At 46.0% G+C, this 25986-nt stretch overlaps 1 protein-coding gene across 2 annotated transcripts in view; it reads left to right on the top strand.

Moving 5' to 3' along the window:
- arhgef39 (Rho guanine nucleotide exchange factor (GEF) 39) overlaps positions 1-10426 on the top strand; it is a 41989-nt gene extending 31563 nt beyond the window's left edge. For both annotated transcript variants that reach the window (XM_023825805.2, XM_072710630.1), the window contains exons 8-12: positions 250-479; positions 5230-5318; positions 7446-7587; positions 7847-7965; positions 9477-10426. In XM_023825805.2, coding sequence (XP_023681573.2) covers positions 250-479; positions 5230-5318; positions 7446-7587; positions 7847-7965; positions 9477-9516 — 620 coding nt within the window. In that variant the 3' untranslated portion in view covers positions 9517-10426. The remainder of the gene's footprint in view (positions 1-249; positions 480-5229; positions 5319-7445; positions 7588-7846; positions 7966-9476) is intronic.
- The last annotated feature ends 15560 nt before the right edge of the window (positions 10427-25986 follow it).

The raw sequence follows: 25986 nt of genomic DNA on the forward strand, positions 1-25986 counted from the left end.
GTTTATTGAATAGCACTTCCGTTCCTAAGGCGCAGTATCGATCCAGACCAACCTTACAAATCCACCAGTGGCTGAGCTTTAGATCACATGACCCACCAAACCTTCTGGAAGATTAGTCGTCACTTTGTCAGTTTATGATGTGTGAAGACCTTGCAGGGCTTTGAGTTGGCAGCTGCTTGGTTTCCCATCCCTAACAGTCACCTGCATGTTGGTCATTAAGTGAGCACGCCCCCTCCCTCTCTATTCCAGGCAGGTGGTACATCCGTGAAGGCTGGCTGCGGGCCGTGCCCCCCAAGGGTACTGAGGTCAAGCCCAAGATGTTCTTCCTGTTCTCTGATGTGCTCCTGCTCACCACGCCCTGCTCGCCGCTGCACCCCACCAACGGAGACAAGTTTTGCTGCCAGCGTGTTTACGCCCTGCAGGACTGCACGGTGGGCAAGGTGTTCGGCCACACCAAGAGCCAGGGCGGCCTCATCAGTGTACGTACTTCCGCCGCTGCGGTGTCTCCCAAGCCGCAGTTGCTCGGCTCCCGGAAGCATGATTGTGAACCATCTGTGGGTCCCCAGGGACTGGATTGGGAAACAATCTTACTGGGTTTAATTTACCTCAGTTTAAATGGCCTTTATCCTTCGTTCACTTACATTTACCCCAGACTACCTACAAATTTTCCGGCTAACCAAGAAATCCTCAGTTCTGGCCTCAGTTCTGGCCTGGTTAACTGTTAGCCATTGTTAGCAATATCAGTTGATAACAACACTGGTTTACACATAAAAACACCATAGCGACGCATCCACAGATAGCGGTTGGACAGTACTGTGTGTACGACCGATTTAATGAGCCACAAAAGATGTAATCCTAATAAACGGTATAAAACTACAGCTTTCACTTCTTTTGATAAAGGGTGCAGCCGTCTTGAATTCTGAGGTCGGTGTTGGGTAGATTCCGCCAACTCTCCAAGTAAGAATTCCACTTCAGGGGGCGTTCCAGTTTACATTTCCAACTAGGAACTTGGAATTTCAAATGGAACGCAGTGTTACCTCTGTAAGTTTGCCCAGCCTGTAAGCATGCCTCTGTCTGGTGAGTATAGTGGACACACTCTCTGTGTTCATGGGACAAACAGAATTTCCCAGCCACAGAGCCACTAGCCTAGAAAGTGGAATTCTCTTTAGTCAGTTTAGTAAGACTGCCGTGTGCTGTGCTCACACAACCGTTAAGGGTGCCGCCGTGAGGCCAGTGTGGGCCTACCGGCCCATAATGCCACAGGTGTCGAGCCACAGACGAACACGCCACGGAAGCTGAGCCCCGATAATCACAAAGTTCACTTGTGTCCTAGTTTATGCATTAAAGGGAACAGAGGAAGATGAAAGGCTTCTGTATTTTCTTATGTTAATTTAGCATCAGTCTTCTCATTCTCGTACTGCAATCGCAAATCAAACATATTCAAATGTGGAACAACTCCCCCCTGACTGCTCTCCCGCTAACGCTATAACACGCACACACACACGCACTCCGAGGTACACGCATGTGCACTTTACCAGTTTGGATAATTAGCTCTGCTTGAATGTGCTTGACTTATTGGTTCTACTTGTGAGCATGTCTTTAACCTCTTCCACTCTTCCTTCCTACTCCTGTGGTAAAAACAGCACAGTCCCGCTGACAGCGCAGATTGTGGCCTGGTGATATGTAGGTGATATGTAGGTTGATTAATATTTAATACCATAGTCTCAGACTGGTCTAATTCTGCCGGACAGCTAAGAGAGACGTTATCCTGGCTTAGTCGCACGGCTGGCTGGGTGTTTCCGGTCGTCTTCTGTAACCGTGGCCCTGGTGGTCATGGACAGGGCCTGAGCGGAATGTAGATTCCTTCTCGGTGATGTGTTCGTGGTCTTCACTGATGAATGCGATGCCTTTTCCAGACTTTCCATAGAAGAGCCGTTGCAAGACTCAGTGAGTTTTTGTATTTGAAGACTCCCCAGTGTCTCTCCATGGGTTTCTCTGTGGCAGCAGGTGAAGGTGGTGTTTTGAGGTCTTTTCCAAAGGACTGACATCCACTGGTCTCTCCAGCGGGTGCACAGAATAATAATAGCCAGTTCAACAGTGGACTGATATTTTGTTTGCCAGTAACTTTGTGGTTTTACGCACATTTTTGCTTTTGTAAGGTCTTGCTTGGGGGCAGTACACTATGCTCGGAAAGTTTCCCCATAAAATATGGCTGATGACGGAGATTGCCATCCTGTTGTATGACCCATGGTTAGCAGAGAATGCCGGTAATTATTACCAACCTGCTCCAATCTCAGGTCATGCTGCTCCGTCGACCGTGAGCCTCTTCAGAGACTGTAATGCCTAAGCTTTGTCCGTTATACTCCTGCATTCTGCAGCAGAAGGGAATTAGTGATAATCTGTGTTTATTTGGACCTGTTACTCACCACAGCTCATTGCCGCATTGGAGCAACTTTGATCTAAAGCGCCATAAAAACACGGGTTCCTCCCGACAAGGCGGCTGCGTTTGTGTCCGCAGACGTCGCCGGAATCAGCGGCCCGGCATGCCAGCAATGGCAGAGCAGGTTGTACAACTGAGAAGAGAGAGCTGATAAGCTAAGCCAGATTGTTTCTCACACTGTTATACTCAGCACTTCCCCTAGGGGGCCTCCGTTCTGAAGGGATTCCAGCTCTCATTAAGTGCTGAAATGCTGAGTACCTGGAGCACGCAGCCATCTACGTGTTGGGGGTAAAGATTAGTCCGGTACACTAATTAAAGGAACAGAAATGGTGTTCAGCAGTCCAGGACCTGATCAGTGGTGAGTGTAGCCCTTGCTTCTGACGACTGCTGTTCTGGTTTTTGAGAGGGTCTCCCCTAAGAGGACAGGTGACCTTTGGTCTGTGTGAATGCTCTATTCTCCCGGCTTGCTCAATTTGGCACATTTAGTGTGAATGCAGGAGAAAATGGCTACCCCTTTTCAGGACTTCATATCCCAGAAGGCCACACTGTGTCACATGACTGACAGAGGGTAATATTAGTCAAACACATTGCCATATCACAACACAGTATAATGGCCTCATTGCCCTGCGGTCAAGAACCATAGAAATCGTAAGCCACTCTGGGCAAATGGGCCCCAGTGATCCCCACACACCACTTGTTTTCCACTCTTGAAACGGGCGCCTTTGATGCGATCTGCGGCCTTTAAAGCCCACCGCCTCCTCATGCCGTGTTTCCCAGACTGCACTTGCGAGGATCTTGATCGCTGCCCGGCCCATTCTGTGAGGGGGGGGGGGGGGTAAAAGCTCCTGGAAGGCTTATCAGATTACACCCGAGATCCATTTCTTCCTTCCATCCCACAAAGACATCTTCCTCAGCTCTGTCAAGCCTTTTCATTGCGGTAGTTAACGTTATCTAATGGCAGGAATGGCATTTCATTACCTCGTTATCCTATAAGGCCAAATGCATACTCAATAACATTAAGGGTAATTTCTCATAAAGACATATTATTGATCCGCGGCCCTACCTGTAAGCAGAGAAAATTGCTGTCAGCGCTCTCCAGCCTTTCACTGCCGGGCCTGAAGAATTAAAGAAAAATTAAATTTGACAGCAGTAAATGCACAGCCACAATCTAGACGCCAATTTATATGCAAAACGAAAAAGCTTTATGAAAATTTCCTCCATTTTCTCACGCATATTTGGTGGTGAAAGCGCTTTCTTCCCTCCCTGGCTCGCTCTCTCGCTGCCTCCTCTCCGTGAAGCTTCTCCCTAATATCCCCGCTATTTAAATATTATACAGCGTCCACAGCAGACTCCTTTTGATGTATAAATAATCAGGCCAAATTATGTGCGGTAAGGAGGCTCGGCTTCTGCCATTCCTATTTTACAAAGTAATTTCTACCCCAGAGGGTCAAAATTCCTGACAAATTCTTAATTACGGCACAGCAACAGAACGGGAATCTATTTGTGCATAAATCACCAGTGTTCCCACGTGGCGAGTAACTAATATTTCCAGCCATTTCGCTTGGCCCGCTCAGTGAACTTCGTAATTAGATAATACTTTTGATGATGGTACATTTGAAATCTTAATCCATTTAATTTTTTATGAGCGCCCCCCCCCATCTCCACCACCACCCCCTTTATTTTAATAGGGATATGTTAGTGACCGCTGCCTATTTAACTATCATTAAAATTCTGTCCACAGCTGTAATAAAGATTAAAGATGGCTAATATGCCATCCCTAACCTTGCAGGTTTCCCCATATAGCGAGAGCACCAGGTAAATGTGAGAGGTCATTTAATATGTTAGGCACTAATTATGATCCCCTCTAATAGGGTCCTGTTGTAATTATTCTGGTATAAAGCCCCTATTGTGTAATTCCGGAGTGCCTGTTTTCGTATTTGACACGTATGATGTCAGTCTAAAGACCCTCTGGTGAGGGAAGAAGCACATGCTTCCTGTTGACTAATGGGATGGTCCCGTTCCTTAAGCTCCCCGGTCTAATATATTTTATAGGCATCTAAAGTGCAGTCTGCTTAAAAGTGAAATCCGGCAGTGAATTTTACTACGAGAGTATATTTAATCACGATTTTGAGCATACTTTGTGGGCATGACACGTCCACACGGTCAGGACGAAATGAGACCGCGGCCGTGTCCAGCCTGTTCCCCAGGGATCTGCCCTTTGCCGGGCAGAATCGGAGTGTCCGGACAGCCCTGGAAGGGGCGCTCTGACGTATGGAAATGCTGGAGCGCTGTTATCCGCGCCAAGATGCCCGTGACGTTCGTGCCGCCTCGATAGCAGCTGTGCTCGCAGGCATACGCTAATGCGCGGTGGAGTTTTCGCGGGCGCAGCAGTAGTACGTTGTCATCAGGCACAAACGTTTGGCTGTCAGACTCTCCCGCAGCCCGGTCCACAGGAGTACGGAAGCGGCAGCACCTCTATCTGGCCTCCGCACGCACCCACGCCGGCCCTCTGTCATGCCTTTAATAGTGATATGTGTGCAACAGCAAGGAAACATCTTCAGCTCATTTTTCAGATGATGTCCACCTTCGGTTGGCGCTATTATTGGTAGAGGGAGCCGGATGCTTTACAAAGGGGGTGAGAACGTGGCAGACGCGGTTAAGCTAGACGTAGACCTCCTGGCCCGTTAATGAAGGGGGCACGGGGTTTCTAACTACATATCTCACCGAACTTGGAAGTATCTCCCATGTCAGCAGCTGTGGTCTAACTCCACTTCTCGCTGTTCTTTCAGCTGACCTTCACTGAAGAAAAGCTCTTGCTGATGTCCAGCGACCAGGAGGACATCAACGACTGGTACCGGAGCCTGTCCTCAGCCGTGGGGTACGCGCTCGCCCCGCCCCGCCCAGGCCTGGGCTGCCCTTGGCCGGCGACCTTGCAGACGCCGTGCCAGAAGAAGGCGTCCGCAGCAGCATTGATCAGTCCCCCAGCATATGACAGTCTCTGCCTTAATTGAATCCCAAAAGGGGGGCCCAGGCTTGGCTATTATTACCGGGGCCAGCCGATAGCTGCTCATTAAACGGGCTTCACAGCCCACGCTGGCCCAGCTAATTAGTTTATTATACAGGCACCTTGACGAGGGGAGAAGTTGTCATCCTGCCCTTTATTGCACCAGGGACGTTGTTAAAAGTTTAATCAGGCAGCGCTGACCGGGGCGGTCCGGCCCGCGGGGCGGTCGTTACCGGGGTCTCTCCTGCCGCTGGGGCGCTGACAGGGTCACGGCCCGGCCGCCGCCAAGGAGACGCTGAGGGACGGGGGCTGGCGCGCTCACCTGAAGGAAGAGGGGGGGACCAGATGGCAGGAGAAAGAGGCTGTTAATCACCTCCCCACCACACCTACGCTCTAACGACGTGTGCATTGGATGGGGGCGGGGCTCCCTGTCACCACTTTGATAGATACTGGTGACAGCCTGTCCATCCCTCCTGCTGCCTGACGGCGCTGACAAGGCGCTAACGACCAGAATGCACTGGGTTTCCTGTAGGGGGCGGGGCCTGTACCTGTGCCTGGGTCCAGCGCAGTACTGGGTTGTTTTAAACAGTGGGCCTTGACACACCTTTGATGTGACAGTCCATTGCTTTAATTGGACAATGTGCAGGGGAGACTTACGCCTGTGAGGAACATCCTGTTTTGATAGTGAGATACTCATCTATCCATCCCTCCATCCATCCTCTCCCTGCTACAGTGAAATGTGAAGCTGGGTAAACATGCAGATGTTGGCGGGAATGGATTAAAGTAGCTAATTAGCATGGTGAAGATGACGATAAACCATGTAGATACCGGGATAAACCATGTGACTCATCAGTCTTCTGCTGCAGCCTGGTGTTCAGACCCGACAGTGTCACTGCTGTGCTGCTGCTGTTCTCCTAAGTGGCCTGGTGGCCACGAGATCTGGGCGAGGCTGTCGCAAACTTCACCGTCTGACGTGGGGGGGGGAGGGGTGCCGTGAGGTGGTACTTTACTCCTGTGTTTCATCCTTAATGTGTTTCCATGTGGCACAGGGGGACAGATATTGGGCTGGGTGTTCATTCCTCCACCGCCCAGCACCTGACCCTTTATCGCCCCCTGGTGGCCATAATTAAAGGTGTTTGTTGTGGGACTCCTTCAGATTTGCCTTTCAAGGGGCCTGAGGTTTCTTTTATTATTTATTTATTTATTTATTTATTTATTTATTGGTAATTATCTCCTGATGGTTATCTGCCTGTTCTGCTCTCTGCTGACCTGCCAATCGTTTGAGGAATCCGCTAATGAAACAGCCCTTTGAAGGCAGACTATGTTTGTCCTTCTGTGGGCGTGTTTTAGGCCTTAATGGATTACCAAGCAACAAGCCAGACTTCATTTAAAAGCTTGTGTGCTTTTTTAAACTTGTAATTATGTAAAATCGTAGGATGGCACAATGGCTCAGCGGGTCTTGACCCTGTCCTGGATTGGCGTTTGGAAATCGGGGCAGATGGATGGATTTAAATCTGCACAGACGGATGACTTTATTGGCTTTCACATGACGCTGAGTGGTATTGCTCAAAAAGGATGCGTTATCAGTGAATGCATTTCTTTAAGGGACACAAGAGTTCTTCATGGTCTCAAGAGACAGTGGTTTTGCTGGTCCCGCTATCAGTCTTTCAGAATCTATACCGCCTGCTGCCCCTGGTGATTGACGATAATATTACCATTTCCTTCTCTGCTAGTGATTAATATCAGTGGGGTGATTCAAGGAATTGGTACAGCCTCGCACCGTCCTGTAATATGGCCAAACAAGCTCTCTCCTGGGGTGTAAAATGACACTTCTGTGTCCTGCATAACTTTTGCTCCGAGTTTCCTGCGGAAAGCTGAGTAGGTGCAGAGAAACCACAGCGGGGAGATCTTCCTCCACCATTCATTCAGGGGCTGAGGGTCTGTGGACCTGGTTCCTCACTGCCTGTCTTCTCCCAATCCACCCTTTTCCACGCCGAGCAGTCAGCTGGCGTCCAGAACCACGGTGGTGCACAAGAGGGACAACCTATGCAGGAGACCCCTGCGTTCGGCCCAGGCGCAGAGCGAGCCCAGCACCCCCTCCGTGGGACCCAGCCAGCCGCAGCCCGTGAGGAAGAGGAACATGGTGAGGGCCCTCTTCATCGCCCCGTCCTCTAAGTGCAGGATCAGCAGTATGTACACAGTCCACGGACTGTCTGAAGTTAGCCGCACTCCCGATTTCTGTCCCGGGGACCCGAGCCCCTCCCGCCATTTACCGCCTGCCTGCATGTCTTACATTCTGGAGCAGCAGCTGCAGAACCACTGAAGCTGGAGCTCAAAGCAGCATCCCGCTCTGTCTGCTCTTACCATCTCGTGTTCATTCCCTGCCCACGCTGACCCTATAGGTCGCAGCAGAGACGACAGGCCAGTGCGAGGGCCCCCCCCACAGTCCCCGCCTTCCTCCGGGTGGGGGTGGGGCCAGCGCCATGAAGAAGATGAGACTGACGGATGCTCCGGCGGAAAGGTATGGCGGCAACACGCGTCGGGGTCACCATCAGAGCAGCCGGCCAGCTGGCTGCGGAGGAAATGAAACATTTATCAGGCTGCACCCCAGCCCGGCCCACCGAGCTAATTAGCGGGCCCTCCTCTCCACTCTGGCCCTAGATTGTTTGTTTATTTATTTAAAACCTCCAGCCTGAGAGCCAATTAGAGCAGCAGGCGGACAAAAGAGCGGCTGAAGGAGCCGGGAAAATAAATAATGAAGGCGGTGGCGTGGCGGGGAGGCGGTGGCGTGGCGGTGGGGAGGTGGGGAGGCGGTGGCGTGGCTGGGTGGCGTGGCGGGGAGGCGGTGGCGTGGCTGGGTGGCACTGGCGGTGGCTGGGAGGCACTGGCCGTGGCGGTGGCGTGGCTGGGAGGCGGTGGTGTGGCGGTGGCGTCTGCGAGGGTCTCCCCCCGCTGGAGAGTCACCGTGGGGCCCTGGGCCTCCAGGGGTTCTCCCCTAATGATCTCCATTTTATAACATTCTCTTTGATTTACACCTCCGGTAACTAATGTCTCAGCCAGAGATAAATGCAACTCTTGGTTGGATTGGTATGTGGGATAGAAGTCTGGGAATCGTCACATGGGTGGCCCTGGGGGTTACAAACGTACAGAGCGTAACCCCCCCCCCCGGTCCTGGTTTCTATACATGTGAGGCCATTGCCAGTGTTTGGTCAGAGTGTGTATGGTATGTAGCATACTGTAGTGTCTATGGTGTGTAGCATACTGTAGTGTGTATGGTATGTAGCATACTGTAGTGTGTATGGTATGTAGCATACTGTAGTGTGTATGGTATGTAGCATACTGTAGTGTGCCATCAGAGAGCATCAGGTTAGTGTGATTTACACACAGGCTGCATGATACATAAACATTAAAGGAGTTGAAAATTTACCCAAAATTATAGTCAAATAGAACTTATGTACTGTTAGTCTGTCAAATGAGTTGCGAGTTGTGCCGAAACAGCAGTGCTGACATCACTTCCTGTGCTCACTATCGTCTATGGAATCCGAAGCACTTCCATAGGGCAGAAGACGAATGTCTCTTGGTTACCGGTTCTTATTTGCATCCTTCCTCCTGCCTTATTTTTGTAAAATTTCTCACTTTTAGTGTAATTTATTGATGGTCTCCGCCAAGCTGATTCTTGCAGTCCTTGCGATGTGACAGTTGCATGTGCATCACATGTGATGCTGGTTAACGTCACACATCACGCAGGCCTCCTGAATACTGAGCCTGGCAGCACCGCTCTCGCCAGCCTGAGGGGGATTCAGCTGCCCCGGCAGTACCTGCCTTTTTAAATTCCTGAAGTGAAAGTAACTGTGTTATATTTATTATGTCATCAAAGTGATCGCACTGAAGTGATTATCCTGAGTCTGCAGTTAAACCTTAAAACTTCCCTCTACTGCAGAAAGGACAGTCTGTTAAGTGTTTATTGGAGAATTTAGATTCTGCAGTAATAATGTGATTTTACAGTCTTATGTCCCCCTCCCCCCCCCCCAGCGCTCCGGAGTCAGCTGGGTCCAGCTGTGTGATCCTTTAACGGACTCAGGACAAAGGCGGACCTCATTCCCAGGACATCACTGGCCGAGTGCAGTGGAATCTGGAGGGGTGTCGACTACTGCAATTTTTGAGTTCACAAACTGATATGAATATATGAAAATGCTATAGGGGAATATGTGGGAGATACATTTTAAATGGATTTTAAAATGCATTTCTGTGGAATATATTGCACCTTTACTATGTAATGTTCTCCTCTGCTGCCTTCATATATACTAAGCCATATATTGATGTGTACCACATATACTTTAGGCTTGTTAAAAGCAGTGCCATGCTGAGCACTTTGGTCAAGTCTGTGCACAACACTGGCAGTGATGAACAGTGCAGTAAAGACCCCAGTGCATGTTTGCTGCAGGTTCTGTACTACTGAGTCCCCCTGAAGTCACCAACTGGAGATGATTCATTCTGCTACTGAAACATGCTTGTGGAATATAACCTTATTGCTGCACTGAAGGGCAATGTAACAAGTTTCCACTATTTGTGTATTGTCATTTATATTATATCATTATTCTGATTTTATCGTATGCCAGATGTCAAGTTTTAATCATTTTAATATATTGCAAGTCTTTTTTTAAATAATGCTTTTCTCAATCACCTTATAAGCTGACTTGGAAGCGATGCTGTTTTATGTCCTGTATCTGTGGAATGCTTCGTCCACGATTGATGCGTGTACATTATACATGATTATGATGGAGCTGATTAGCAGAATGTGTGCAGGGTAACATCAGCTCAGCTCTGTTTCAACATCACAACGCAGAAATCAGAAATCATAACCTTAAGGTTATTTTTTTATTCTGTATTCCTATTATTTCAGGAAATCTGTTACACTGATTAAAACTGTAAATGTAAAAATTCAGTTTGTTGTTTTTAAATATTAAACGCCTTTGAAATTCTTCCTTTTCATGATATTTGGATAATGTAACTGTAACAGACAGTCACTAGAGGGCAGATTCAGGCTCTTCACTCTGTCTGCTCCAGGAACTATGGAGTAATTTCTGAGCCTTTGGTGTGCTAGTTCTGCTACTAAATAATGGGTGTAGCATAAGGCAGCCTCAGTACTGTGCGACACAAACGTGGACGTCTTAGACATATAGACAGATTGTATGACACTTTAGGACAAAAGCTTCCAGCCGTGTGGATGTTAATGCATGCCCCTGCAACACATCTACACAAACATGCAGGTTTTTTTTTTTTTTATTTTAAACACGATATTGTACAAATTACCTATACAAGTTATGTATAGAGAATGCAGACGCAAATGGTGAAATTAGAATGCAGATGATGAAATGAGGTCTTTTCGGTGACACATTTCCCTTCATTTGAAAGCAAATGCTGCCCTCTATTGCTAAAGAAATATCAATGCAGGAAAAGTGGATACATGAACCACGTTTGTATTCAGAGTATCTCTCCCCAAAGGGAATTTTTTGTGCTGCAGCAGCAATTCACATAAAAAAAAACACTCAAGTGATAGATTTCTTCAGTGAAACCTCAGGTTCTTTTAGTTGAATGATGAGGCAGGTTCCTTAAGCTTAAGCAGTTTATTAAGACAGAATGAAGATGTTTCACATGGCCGGTTCAGTGTCTGTCTGCGTCTGTCTCTGCCCCCCCTGAGGGAAACAGCCCCTTTATCTATGGTCTTCATACAGACTCCCGGAGCCGGGGGGGTCAGACGGCCTTGGGGAGAGTAAGTTGTATGAGAGGCAAAGAACATGATGAGCGAGTAGCAAGGAGAGAAAGAAATATATAAATAAGAAATATGAAGGCTATAAATGAATGAACTAAATGAACATAATTAAATAACTACAAATTAACTAGGGAAATCCCACAGTCCCCCTATGATTCTATGGAAAACAAAACACATCAAGTCATCACGAGTAATTAAGTACAACAAGTAAATGACTGATCAGGATATAACTGTAAAAACTCAGCATAAAGCCTTGGATCTACACTAGGTTCTAAAAACCAAGTGAGGCACCTTGCAAAAAGGTAGCAAAATAATAAAAAATAAACTCAATCAACTTAATCACCACTAATCAATCATCATCATCATCAGTTTTGACAATCGTGTTTCCATAAACAGATTTGCACAGACTACCAGAAAAGCAAAATGAAAAGCTTGACAATCCACAATATGTATGTGTCTTTGTCTGTTGACAGTAGTGTTGTTGTTTATCTTCTGGCTGGTTAACGTCTGTGACTGTCGGCCAGCAGCGAAGGCCACTAAGGGAGAGGTTACTAGCACATCACCTTAGCGCGTTAGAGCTCAGGAACACAGTCTACTCTTTTGCAGTGGCTAGCAGGAATCCATCTGCTTTTACCACACACTGTAACTGCTGTGTTTGCTATTAACAGTGAATGATATGGGCCCTCCCACTCAGCCCCAAGCGGGTCTTTCTGGGGTTTCCTGATCAGTACCGACTCACCAGGTACCAGAGTGTGATCTCCGTCGACGGGATCTTCCCACGCGTCAGAAACCTGTTGAAAGGCAGACTGAACGGCATTGGTGAGCTTAATGCAATAATCAACCAGGCTATCACTAGCAAGGTGAACGTCTGCTTTTTTCAGGTCTATGCTGTCCGGAAGATGCATCGGACACCCTGTGATTATCTCAAATGGGCTCAAACCAGTCTGTTTGTTGGTCGTCGCTCTGATGCTGCAGAGAACGATTAGCAGTGCCTGAGGCCATGGCACTCCTTCCTGGTGATATTTGGACAGCGAGTTTTTGATGACTCTGTTCATCCTCTCCACTTGTCCCGATGACTGTGGGTGATGAGGGCAGTGGAATGACCATTCAATGCCCATGAGTCGGCTGATCTCTTGACAGACTGCTCCGGTGAAATGTGTTCCTTGGTCTGAGTCGATTCCAGCGTGGAATGTGGTCTTTGACTAGTGTCTGTCTGCGTCTGTCTCTGCCCCCCCTGAGGGAAACAGCCCCTTTATCTATGGTCTTCATACAGACTCCCGGAGCCGGGGGGGTCAGACGGCCTTGGGGAGAGTAAGTTGTATGAGAGGCAAAGAACATGATGAGCGAGTAGCAAGGAGAGAAAGAAATATATAAATAAGAAATATGAAAGATATAAATGAATGAACTAAATGAACGTAATTAAATAACTACAAATAAACTATGGAAATCCCTCACAAGGTAGGTAAAGGAAGACATGACAGAACTATTGTCAGTGTTCATTTATCTACAAAGTCAGCATTTTCACCAGTTGTTATCTGGCTGGGTTCCGATCAGGAAAGACCAGGAGTGCGTGACTGTTAGAGTGATCAGATAATCCTTGTCAGGAGGGACACTTTGAGCCAGGACTGGATTTGTAAACTAGCATTTCAATTAAAAGGACCTGAATTTCACTTTAGCACTGAGTTCTTTCTGCATGCTGATTGGTCAGTCTCCTATAATCGAGCATGTTTCACTAATGTTAATCAAGGAAACGAACCAGTGAAAGCCCAAAAAGAACAGACCTATTTAGCCAGTCACATGAGCCTTTAAAGTAGCTTGTAAAACCTGAAGTAGCTCAATGTGTCTTGCCTGACATGAATTATCTGGTCACCCTAGTAACAGCTGATCAAATGACATATACGCAGTTTGGATCCACTTTGGGTCACCTTCTGAACCACTATGCTGTTATGGACCTAAGCTAAAGAAATCCAGTTTGAGGTTCTCACCTAAGAGAACCTCAGCCAGAGAGCATAATAACTTGCGTAGATACCCACACATTTTACATGACGCAGCTGCCTGAATGCTGTTTATCCAGCATAAGTTCACAGTAAGCCTGGAACCGATACCAGGAAGAACAGTGCAGGACAGAATGTAAGCTGCCTCACTTCACGGTATCTCAATAAGAATAACAAATGATTCAAACCAAAGGCTGGTGACAAAATATCAGCCAAGGAACCATTAAAAGCTACGAGCTGGATGCCTTCTTGTAACCAATGTGTCATAGGTCTGCCTGACGTCAGCCTTCATCACAAATCGTTCACACCAGTCACATTTACTGTAGCACACTATTGACTGTACCCACGTTCCATAATTAAGATGCTTTAAATATTAAATAGGCCCAAATTAGAACAGTTTTGAGAAATAGCTAAATCTTGCTCAATTTTTTAAGAAGAAGCATAGTAACAGCTAAAGGATTTGGGTCATGCTGACTGCCATTAGACAGGAAAAGCAGTACAATATATGGTTTGCTCATTTTAAGTACAAATTAATTATATTCATTGCATCATCTCACTGTATAACTTTTCTTGTTCAGCTCCATTCCATCATTGTTGTGCATTGCAACGGTCTTTCTGAAGCAAATACCTGTAAATAAAATAATCGATATATATCAGTCTGGGGTAATATGGTCAGCAGCATTATACACTCACCTAAAGGGTTATTAGGAACACCTGTTCAATATCTCATTAATGCAATTATCTAATCAACCAATCACATGGCAGTTGCTTCAATGCATTTAGGGGTGTGGTCCTGGTCAAGACAATCTCCTGAACTCCAAACTGAATGTCAGAATGGGAAAGAAAGGTGATTTAAGCAATTTTGAGCGTGGCATGGTTGTAGGTGCCAGCCGGTCTGAGTATTTCACAATCTGCTCAGTTACTGGGATTTTCACGCACAACCATTTCTAGGGTTTACAAAGAATGGTGTGCAAAGGGAAAAACATCCAGTATGCGGCAGTCCTGTGGGCGAAAATGCCTTGTTGATGCTAGAGGTCAGAGGACAATGGGCTGATTGATTCAAGCTGATAGAAGAGCAACTTTGACTGAAATAACCACTCGTTACAACCGAGGTATGCAGCAAAGCATTTGTGAAGCCACAACACGCACAACCTTGAGGCGGATGGGCTACAACAGCAGAAGACCCCACCGGGTACCACTCATCTCCACTACAAATAGGAAATAGGAAAAAGAGGCTACAATTTGCACGAGCTCACCAAAATTGGACAGTTGAAGACTGGAAAAATGTTGCCTGGTCTGATGAGTCTCGATTTCTGTTGAGACATTCCAATGGTACAGTCAGAATTTGGCGTAAACAGAATGAGAACATGGATCCATCATGCCTTGTTACCACTGTGCAGGCTGGTGGTGGTGGTGGTGGTGTAATGGTGTGGGGGATGTTTTCTTGGCACACTTTAGGCCCCTTAGTGCCAATTGGTCATCGTTTAAATGCCACGGCCTACCTGAGCATTGTTTCTGACCATGTCCATCCCTTTATGACCACCATGTACCCATCCTCTGATGGCTACTTCCAGCAGGATAATGCACCATGTCACAAAGCTCGAATCATTTCAAATTGGTTTCTTGAACATGACAATGAGTTCACTGTACTACAATGGCCCCCACAGTCACCAGATCTCAACCCAATAGAGCATCTTTGGGATATGGTGGAACGGGAGCTTCGTGCCCTGGATGTGCATCCCACAAATCTCCATCAACTGCAAGATGCTATCCTATCAATATGGGCCAACATTTCTAAAGAATGCTTTCAGCACCTTGTTGAATCAATGCCACGTAGAATTAAGGCAGTTCTGAAGGCGAAAGGGGGTCAAACACCGTATTAGTATGGTGTTCCTAATAATCCTTTAGGTGAGTGTATACTAACACAATCATCCAAACACATTCAAAATGAATGCTAAATATATACAACATAAACAGCACTTGCTATATTCTGCTATAAACACTCATTTCTTGCAGGATAACACTGCTTGCTACTGCATGCATGCACTGACCTCTGAAAAGATTTCTTTACAAAAGAATCACTAAAAAATATCTAAAATTTAAACAATAAGAACCGTCAATAAGATGTCAGTAAGGAGCACTGCTTGATAGCACATAGCCAATCACATCCCTGAAATGTCTGCAACAGCGCATGCTACTATTTTGGTAATACATGTGTCATGGAGGTGTTGAGCACTCCCTCAGGGGGAACCTTAAGTCGGGGTTCCCCAGTTCTGGTCATGAGGGGCCAGTCTGCAGATTCCCTGCTCAAACACACCTTATTCAGCTCAGTAGCTAATTGTCAGGTTTGTGTCTGAGCTGGGAAATCTGCAAATTGTGTTGCGGATCGGCCCCCAGGACCAGAATTGGAGAACCCTGCTTTTAAGTGTTGATGAAGAAATGAAATGAGTACAGGTATACTTGTCAACAAACAGTGTACGTTACTAGTGTTATACCCTACAACAAAAAAGGAAAGGCACAGAGACTTCACACGTGCTGTTTGCTACATTTTGAAAGACATGGTTCCAATATACACCACCAAATATGAGGGAAAACGAGAAAAGCTAATTAAAGTGATAGACCCAAGATACTGTATGCATTCCTGCAACCAGCTCTGGATCTGAAAGCGCGTAATATTGCAGCCTGTGACAGACAGCAGCTTGAAAACCATGACACCGTAGACAGGCTCATCTTCCTTGCCCAGGACCCGTATTTCAAGTGTGGTTTGACATTACTAGGCAAGTGCAGATTTTACTGTTTCATTTGTGTTTAGAAAACAAAAGAGGTCATTTGTTTTAGTTTGCACCTTAATAAATAAACATTGTTGTTGCTGTATTTGTTACGTATTTTAGACCAAATAAATTAATTGATGAGAGGCTGATTCCATTCAAAGGTGAATAACGTTCACTATTACTAGTCTGGGTATACATTGCTACATCACAATTTTTTTGTAAATAATGGACAGTGACCCCAGGCCCCGGGTTGTACGTCAAAGGCTGCCTCTCCACCTCTATGTCCCAAATGTCTATGATGGCTGCAAGCTTTTGTTTCATGGTTGTCAAAGCGTATTATTGATGAGAAAGCACAGAACCTCTCAAGGTTTTGGATAAAAACTGGAAGCAGTTTGTACATTCCAGTAAGAGCCAGCAGACCAAGGTCAGCACTGCACTGTGTCTGATCCATATCACACCAATTGCAAACAAACCTCAGCCTCCCTGTCAAGTTTCTCATTTCGATGACAATTTTTTTTTCAGCTGACTGTGAAACAGCTGAAACGTAGATAAAATTTCCACTGTATAAGAAGTACTCATCCTTGTTGGCCCTGGACGGGTATTCATCACACACTAGCCAGCCATCCTACCTGCCTGCTCCTCTTGTGCATATGGTGCTGAAAACCAATCATGCCATGATGTCCGCCACAAAGCATCAGCTAAGGTTGTAGTTTAACAGCAGTCTATGGCCCTTTGATCCTTGCTATATTATGAAAACATCATTTGGCAGTTTTTTTCCTGGAGGTGCAGGCCTAATGCTGGGCTGAAGTATCATTGTAAAGGTCTACTAAACTCAAATTTGATTGGGTTTCCATGGCAATAGACATGTATTATAGTAAGAGCAGCATCAGAGCAGTCTAAGATCAACCAAAGTAATCAAGTAGGCAAAATTCAACCCAAATGTAGTCAAAGGTACAAAAGTTTGTTGCAGTCGTTCAAAGTACGTTCTTTTTAATTAATTTCTCTTTCTATAATCTTGGATCTCTTGATCTCAGACAGTGGCAAGGCACAAAATGAGTTACAGCTTTACAAAAAGATGCCGTTACATTTTTTATAAAGTTGAATCTCTTTAGGACACATAACCACATTTTGTGTGAGAATACATGGAATTTATCATTTTAGGGTGTTTTTAAGGATTTGTAGCAAATCAACTTCCCTAAATACAAAAAGCCATTGAAGTGAATGTCAATTTGACCCCAAACATTGGCAAAGTTACAAAATTTGTAACAGTAGTAGAATAAATAACATTTTCAAAATTATACACTGATTTCCTATATCTTCCCATACATAGTTCACAAAGTCACCAAACTTTCAACAGTTTCAACTGAAATACAAAATATGATGCTCAGATATTTTATGGTGCCCAGACAGTGTGTAAGGGATTTAATTTATTTAGCACCTTTCACCAACACAAGGACACTTCAGAGAAAAATAATAAACACAAAGTGATCAGTACAAATAAAATAAGATATGCAACAATCACAAATAATGGGCAAAAAGTACAGCAGACTCTCAAACCATGGTAAACAGAATATGGACAGAATGAGAGTCAATGATCAGTAAAGGAGGGATAGCAGAGAGAAGAAAGGACTTAAGTTGAGTTTTGAATATGGGAGAGAAAATGTTTCACAAAGGCTCTGGAGGAGGGAATTACACAGCTTGGGGGGACACCATCCTAAATGCCTAAGAACCCATGGTGGTGAGTTTAAATTTCAAGACAGGCGACAGACCAGGGCAAAAAGACCTAAGACTGCAAATGGGAGAGTAGGGTTGAAGTAACTCCATAAGATAGTGAGGAGCATAGCCATGGAGTTCTTCAAACAGAAGGATTTTATAGTGAATGTGATATAGAAGAGGGAGCCAGTGCAGGTTATGGAGGAGAGGGGTGCTAAGCGTGCAATGTGAGTGAGGACTCAGGCTGCGGAGTTCTGAATATACTGGACAGGGTCTTTCTTAGCTCTAAAGGAGGTGATCATGTGCTCACATGTACATGTATGTGTAGCATGCTTTCAACTGGCTCAAGCAAACACTTTTTACGAGATAGAGAGATAGATAGACTTTAATTGTCATTGTGCAGTATGTCCGTACAACGAGATTTGCTTATGCAGCCTCTAAAACAATACTCACATACACACTCACTCACTCAATAAATAAATACAAATTGCAAATAACAACAAATAAGAATTGAGTCCCATTGTATTAGAGTCCTTTTAAAATGCAACTATACAGCTGGAAGGGGAAGGGGGGGCATGTCTGTTCAGTTCTGTAATGGCCCTGGGGATAAAGCTATTTTGGAACTTGGAAGTGTGGGCTTTAAAGGCCCTATAACGCCTCCCAGACGGGAGCAGAGAAATAAGTGGGTATGAGGGGTGTGTTATGTCCTGTAAAATGCTGTTTACCAGGCGGAGACAGCGGGTCTTAGAAATGCTGTCTAGTGAGGGCAGCGGAAGTCCAATGATCTTCTCAGCAGATCTTATAACCTGACTGAGAGACTTCTTGTCCTTGTCTGTGCAGTTGGCATACCATGCAGTGATGCAGTATGTGATGACACTCTCAGTGGAGCATTGGTAAACCATACAGTGATGCAGTATGTGATGACGCTCTCAATGGAGCATTGGTAAACCATGCAGTTTTGCAGTATGTGATGACGCTCTCAATGGAGCGTTGGTAAACCATGCAGTGATGCAGTATGTGATGACGCTCTCAATGGAGCGTTGATAAACCATGCAGTGATGCAGTATGTGATGACGCTCTCAATGGAGCGTTGGTAAACCATGCAGTGATGCAGTATGTGATGACGCTCTGAATAGAGCATTGGTAAAAGTTTTTAAGCAGCTCGGCAGACAGGTTGCATTTTTTTAGTGTCCTTAAAAAGTAGAGCCGCTTTTGCGCCTTTTTAACCATGGCTGTTGTATTGGCCTCTCATTTCAGGTCCTCTGTGATCAAGGTCTCCAGGAACTTAAAACAGGAGACCTTCTCCACTTCTTCTCCATTGATGATGAGGGGACGTGGTGTGGTTTTATACCTTCTGAAGTCTACTATGATTTCCTTTGTTTTCTTAACATTCAGGGCCAAGTTGTTATGTTTGCACCATCCTGTTAGACAGCTGACTTCCTCTCTGTAGGCACTCTCGTTGTTATCAGAGATTTGTCCGACCACAGTTGTGTCATCTGCAAATTTTATGATTGTGTTTGTGGGGTGAATGGGAGTACAATCATATGTGTGGATGGAATATAGCAATGGGCTCAACACGCATCCTTGCGGTGCTCCAGTGCTGAGGGACAGGCTGGAGGATTGATACAGGCCCAGTCTCACTGTCTGTGGGCAGTCTGTCAGGAAGTTCTTAGTCCACCCAGATCGAGGAGTTTGGTGACCAGCTGGTTGGGGATGATGGTATTAAATGCTGAGCTGTAGTCAATGAAGAGCAGCCTCGCATACGTCCCCTTCTCGCCTAGGTGCGTCAATGCCATATGAAGAGCCCATCCTCTGTGGACCTGTTTCCCCTGTAGCCATACTGGTGCTGGTCCAGGTTGGGGGGGAGGGCAGATTTGAGATGCCTCATCACCAGCCTCTCAAAGCACTTGGCAATGATGGGGGTGAGTGCCACCCGTCTGTAGTCATTAAGGTGCTGATGTTGCTTTGCTTGGGCACTGGAATGATGGTTGCTGTTTTGAAGCAGGTTGGGACAGTCGCTTTAGCAAGAGACATGTTAAAGATGTCAGCAATATATTTTAGGAGATCTAATAATTACATAAATGAAAAAAAATATTATAAAATTATCACATTAAAGCATATTTTATTAAAAGAAATTAAAGTGCCCTGTTCAACATTGTCAAACATAAAAGCAACATGTTAATTTACACATTTAACAAACAGAAAAGAAATCAAATCAAATACAGCATAAGCCGTTCTTTTAATTTACAGTTCAAAGGGGCCGTCTTGCAGCATAGTGGAACATTTACATTTACATTTACAGCATTTGGCAGACGACATAAATACACACAACCAGCAAAATGTTGCCCTAATAGGGTATCTGAATAAAGCCATTGTTCATCTATGTTCATCTACACAGTCTACAACCAGAAGCAGAACTTTTCAGCCTCCTACTTTCCATTTTATAAAACCTCTACATGCACTCCTTGTAGTCCAAGGCCACCCAGTCTGGTCCATCGATGGCCACCTTGCAACACATATCCAAGTGCCTCACCTTTTAGTCTGTTGTGCAGAGGTGTCTTAACAATTCATGCATTAAGAAATATATTATCCTGATAGATACAAAAGTAGTGATGAGTGCAGAAAATAGCCTCCCCACGTCTGCAGGCTGGACGGGGGATATGAGGGCGATTGCAGCTGTAAGGTTCAGGGTGGGATGCGACCAAGAGGATTCAAGCCATAGAAGCAACTGCTCTAGGAATTTGGTGTGAAGTAGAGAAAAGTGAGAACAAAGATAAAATTATTATTTCAAACCAATAGACAGACGGTGGTGGTGGTGATGTAGTTAATGTAACTGATATACGGTGCCTTCAGATCAGGACGTCTCATTCTCAGTCTGCAGGAGTCCCACTCAGACACCAGGTCAGACTTCCTCAGTCCTGGGAACTGCTCTGCCAGTGTCCTCATCTCAGCATCCCCATACTCTGCTGAGTTTGTCAGAATCCGTCTGGGAGAGACCACACTGAAGATAGATAAACTGCAGGTGTTTGGGAACTGGCTCTCAATGTTCTTAGTGCACTCAGAAAGGGCTCCATTACCTGCAGAAGTTATATATACATTTCAACTAAACAGTGGCATAGTGGTGCAGTAGTTAGCACTGTTGCATCACACCTCTGAGCCCAGGGCTGGAGGCTCCGCCATGGCTCCACATGTGTGCAGTTTGCATCTTCTCCCCATGTAGTTGTGGGGTTTCCACTGCTTTTCCCCACAATTCAAAAATATGGCGAGATTAATTGGAGTTACTGAATTGGCTATAGATGTGAATGCGCCCTGTGAAGGGTTGGCACCCCATCCTGGGTGGTTCTCTGCCTTGTGCCCACAGGCTCTGGACCCCCTGTGACCCTGAATCGGACAACTGGTTACAGACAGTGGATGGTTGGATGGAGTTCAAATCCACATTAAATTCTCAAATACAGTATGATATACACACACATACTCCTGGGGCCAAAAAAATGGGCCAAACCCAAATTGCACAGTATTACGGTTTGGCTCATCTGTCTGCCCAGGAGTGTACGATAATACTTACTGTATTCCTGAACCTCTCCCAGACTCCTTCTTTGAAGTATGCAGGGATCTCATCCTGCAGAGACTTCAGACCAGCATCTGACTGGAGAAATGCTTGCCAGCGGTTCTTCACTATGCTGTCGTCTCTCAGTTGTGTCAGGCATGTCTTCAGCACTCTGACCTGAGATCAAGCATGACAGCTCAGCTAGGAGTATCATTCAATTAAAAGGAAAACCAAGGACTGTGATATTGATCTCATACCTCCTGCTCCACCTGAGAAAAAAAGGATTCTCTTTTGGAAAGCCAAAAAAACTGGTGGGTCTTCTCACACACAAGATGCATTAGGCACATGGCAAGGGGGATGAACTCATCCTTTGCAAAGGAATACAGTCCGTGAGCTGTCGGCTCATTCCCGGCTCATTCCCGGCTCATTCCCGGCTCATTCGCATCTGTTGCCTCTTTATTTGACTCCCACCCGACAGTCTTTACTGTCTACAAAATTCATTGAGCTTAAAAAACAGTCAAACAAAGTAAATCTGTGAATAGTCTAGCAGTGAATACTGCTAACCAGTTTGATTTGGGGGAGTTCAAATAGCATGGCTATTTCTTGAAGACTACTGATCCTGTTGCTGGAGGTCTGGTAGAACCAGAAGATTCTTCCACAAGTCCTAGCATATTTGAAGAGGTACGGTACTCCCCTCCGCCACGTAAAGCAGTCGGACATGGCCAGATTGAGGCAAAGTGTCACACAGTGCACAGTTATCAGGCCTGGGTGTGAGTCCTGGAGTCTCTGTCCTACTCCAGCTTTTCTGCCTAGAAGAATTCAAAATGCTCACTATGACAATCTCACGAAATACCTAAACTAAAGGTAGGAGCAAAAGAGACTGCTCCCCAGTCATCACTGTGGCTCCGTCACTGGTGAAGGAGGCCAGCTTGATGGATGGTAGCATCTTGCCATCTGATGACTCTAAGTATGGTGTCGCACGACGTTGCAGCGTCCCCAGCAGACACCTGGCCCGAAACCACTTTGGTTTTTACTACAGTGGTTCCCACTTTATCAGGTCCAAAAAAAAACTATCCAAAAAAATCTATATTCAGTCTAAGTAATTTTAATCAGAATTTACATATCGATTTTATTTTAGATGTCAAATACATGCACCATTAATCTCCACACTGGGAATTTTGACAACTCTGCCACCAAATGTTTATCCAAAATCTAGCCAATGATTAACACTATTTCATCAATGATCTGGCTGCTTGTATATTTGGTGTTGGCATTGACCTAGGGGCAGTAAATAATTAGGTTGCCATGCTTGAGTAATGAGTAATTATATGGAGATGTTTAGTTTACAATCCTGTAATTAAATGGCTGCAGAGTTTACATTCAAACCATCAAAGTAAACACAACCCAATCACTTGCATTAGCAAATAGTGGGTTCACAGGTGGTGGAGTGGGGCCACTTTTGGTTGAAGTATTTATGTATTATTTTGAAGTAGCCTTCAAGAGCTCTGTGATTCGTGTCCATTTGTGCTGCTATGGCACGTTGCAATGTCCACAGACACAGGAAAGTAATTATTTGTAAAAGCAACCATTTAATATTAGTGTTGTGTAAATTATACAGTAAGGTTTTTTGCAAAAGTGCTTCATTGTGATTTTCCTTTACTTCTGATGCTTTATGGATAGCTGTCATGTCATGACATTTTAAGGTGTCCAGGCTGTAGCTTGTGGAGGGCTGTCTCACAAAACCAGCAGTAGCCTGAAGAGTGGGGCCGACATGCTTTTGCTATAAGTCCCTCTTCAATAAGTCTGAGCCAGGCAAATTTGTCCAGCCATTGCAGGTCAAAACTACCTTCTCTGTGTTTTTGAGACAATCTAGGAAGTTGAATAAAAAGTGTCATTAAAATCACGTAAACGTCAGCTTTGTGTTAAAGGTGCCATATAATGCATTTCTTCAGTATTTTAAAATTTTCTCTGGTGTCTTTATAGAAGGTATGTGAACTTTGTTTGGTTGAAAAATGCCCAGAATTGCTTTTACGAGCTCATTTACAACCTTATTATTTGGCCCAAGAATGAAACAACAATAGAATGGATGGGGGAAAGCCTTTGGGAGCCCCATCCCTGGACCAGTTGAAACCGTTGGAGAGCTAATAGGGTCAGGCCTGTTGGGGATTGGGGCTGGTGTGGTGCTGAGGCGTCGCCTGCTGCATGGTGGCACTCGGGTCCCAGTTTGAGGTGACTCATCTGGGTAGGCACATGGAACGTCCTGTCTCTCCGGCATGATGACCATCTTTCTCTGCTGTCAGGGGAGCTTCGTAAACTCTGCGTTTTAGTGCAAGCACTCTCTGAGGTACGCAGAGCGGGGAGTGGCCAGATCTCTGTAGGTGGGTAGACCTACTTTTGGTCTGGTCAATCTGACGGCTGCCATACTCAGGGAGTAGCTGTTGCTGTAGCGTATTGGCTCCTTCCGATGGTGTCTGATGTCACTCCTTTCAAAGAGTGTATTATGAGACTCAGGCTAAGGCACTCCTTGGGTGTCTTGTCTGTTGTCTCAGTGATGTCTCGTTGAGGGAAACATTTTACTCGCAACTTCGCTCAGTGGTTGATGGGTGCCCGCGAGGTGACACTCCTCTGGTCATGGGTGACTTCAATGCGACCACTGGCACTGACAGCGCTGGCTATGAGGATTGTGTTGGTCCCCATGGGTTTGGAGACTGGGGTGAAAGTGTCTCCATGTTCCTTGACTTTGCAAAAGGTCAGGGGCTGCGGGTCACTGGATCCTGGTTCCAACGCCCTGAGCCACATCATTGGACTTGGTACCCCAATACTGGTGGTACAGCGAAGGAAATCAATCACATCCTTGTGGGCAGATCCTGGAGGCTCCTGTAGAACTGCAGGGTCTACAGAAGTGCCTGGTTTGTGAATTCTGACCACAGACCTGTTGTTACTACTCTGAAGGTTCAGCTTAGATCCAGCAGGCTACCACCTACCAGGAGAACAAGTCTGGACCTGGCCAGACTCCAAGATCAAGCTGTTTGTGATGAGTCTGCATGTAGTTTGTGTGAGGAACTTGCAGACTTGGGTGCAACTGCTGACTCTAATGTGATGTGGGAGACCTTCCATGATAAGACCCTGAAGGTTGCCAAGGGCTGTGTTGATGCTGCCAGTGTTCCCAGAAGGAGGTGTTTCATCTCACAGGGCACCCTGGATATTATCAAGAGGAGTAATGGACTAAATGGACTGCATTGATGTAGCGCTTTTCTACTCCTACAAGTACTCAAAGCACTTTACAACTTATACCTCACATTCACCCATCCATACTCACATTCATACACCGGTGGCAAAGGCTGCCATGAAAGGTGCCAACCTGCTGACTGGGAGCAATTTGGGGTTCAGTGTCTTGCTCAAGGACACTTTGATGGGGTCAGGAACAACCAGGGCTCAAACCTGCAACCCTCTGGTTGCCAAACAATAGCACTACCTCCTGCGCCACCACAGCACACAACTTGGTGGCAACTCCAGTCTGTACCGGGAGCTGAGAAGGACCCGCAGTACAGCTATGAGGGCCCTGAGGGCAGAAAAGGAGGCGTTTGTTAAACGAATTTGTGAGCAGGTGACACACCATCTGTGGTCTAGTGACCCACATCCTGCTTACAGAGGAATCGAAGCATTACGCACATCTGAATCTGTTCCTCGGAGACTTGCAGTGATGGGACGGTCCTTACGGATGACACTGCAGTTGTGACTCACTGGGCCGGCTCCTTTGAGCAGTTGTTTAAAGCTGACCCTCCAGCTAGGATGTTGGACATCTCTGGGTCCACGGTTCTCGAGGCTGATCCTCCGATCAGCTGTGTACCACCTAGTCTCACTGCGATTGCATGGGTGGTAAATCAGCTGGGGGCAGGGAAGGCCGCAGAGATCTGTGGTATCCGGGGTGAACTTCTCCAGGCTGGTGGTAAGGCTGTCCTCCTGGCACTGCAGGCAATCTTCGCTTCCATTTGGGAGTCAGGCATCATCCCTACTGACTGGAAAATGGGACTTGTAGTCCCTATCTGCAAAGGGTGATCGCCTGGATTGCGACAACTACAGGGGGATAACACTGCTCTCAGTGCCGGGTAAGATCCTTGCTAGGGCCACCCTCAATAAGATCCGTCATCACTTGCTTGCCTGCTCTGTGGTCTGCAAGGTGGAGGAGTGGCTCAATGTGTGGTAATATTGTGCAGTACCACACATGCAACAATAATGTCTCTCTGGGGTCTCACTGGAACTGGGCTTTGAGTATGCCTATACCCCAGCTATGGGTTGGATTGAAGTTTGACTGCGGTCCAAGTGCTGGGTCAGGGTAAGGGGTCATCAAATGGGGCACGAGGAGGTACACTGTGTCCCAAAGTGGAAGACCATCCAGCTGTCAAATTACAAAGGGCATATACCTTAACATTTGTGTTAAAGCTACAAATTCAGAAGTTATGTAGCCTGTGAAAATTTGTTGTACAAAGGACATTCCCTATAAATACTTGAGTTGGGGACAGAGCCCAGGAGTGTCGCAAATGACCTTAAGAGTGTACATGGGTAGGCCCAAATACGTTACAATATAGTGGAAAATAAAATTTTGAAATGTAACAGTGTTCAGACACTATTAATGCTGTAGAATAATTTCCTGTTCAGGTAATTGGCTACATTTACTGAAGGAGCAGTGCTGTCAATGCGAGTTCCATCTTGCTACCCAGTGACATTAAGGAATCCTGCAAAA

The sequence above is a fragment of the Paramormyrops kingsleyae genome, chromosome 1, assembly GCF_048594095.1.
Source record: "Paramormyrops kingsleyae isolate MSU_618 chromosome 1, PKINGS_0.4, whole genome shotgun sequence".
NCBI classification, from domain to species: domain Eukaryota; kingdom Metazoa; phylum Chordata; class Actinopteri; order Osteoglossiformes; family Mormyridae; genus Paramormyrops; species Paramormyrops kingsleyae.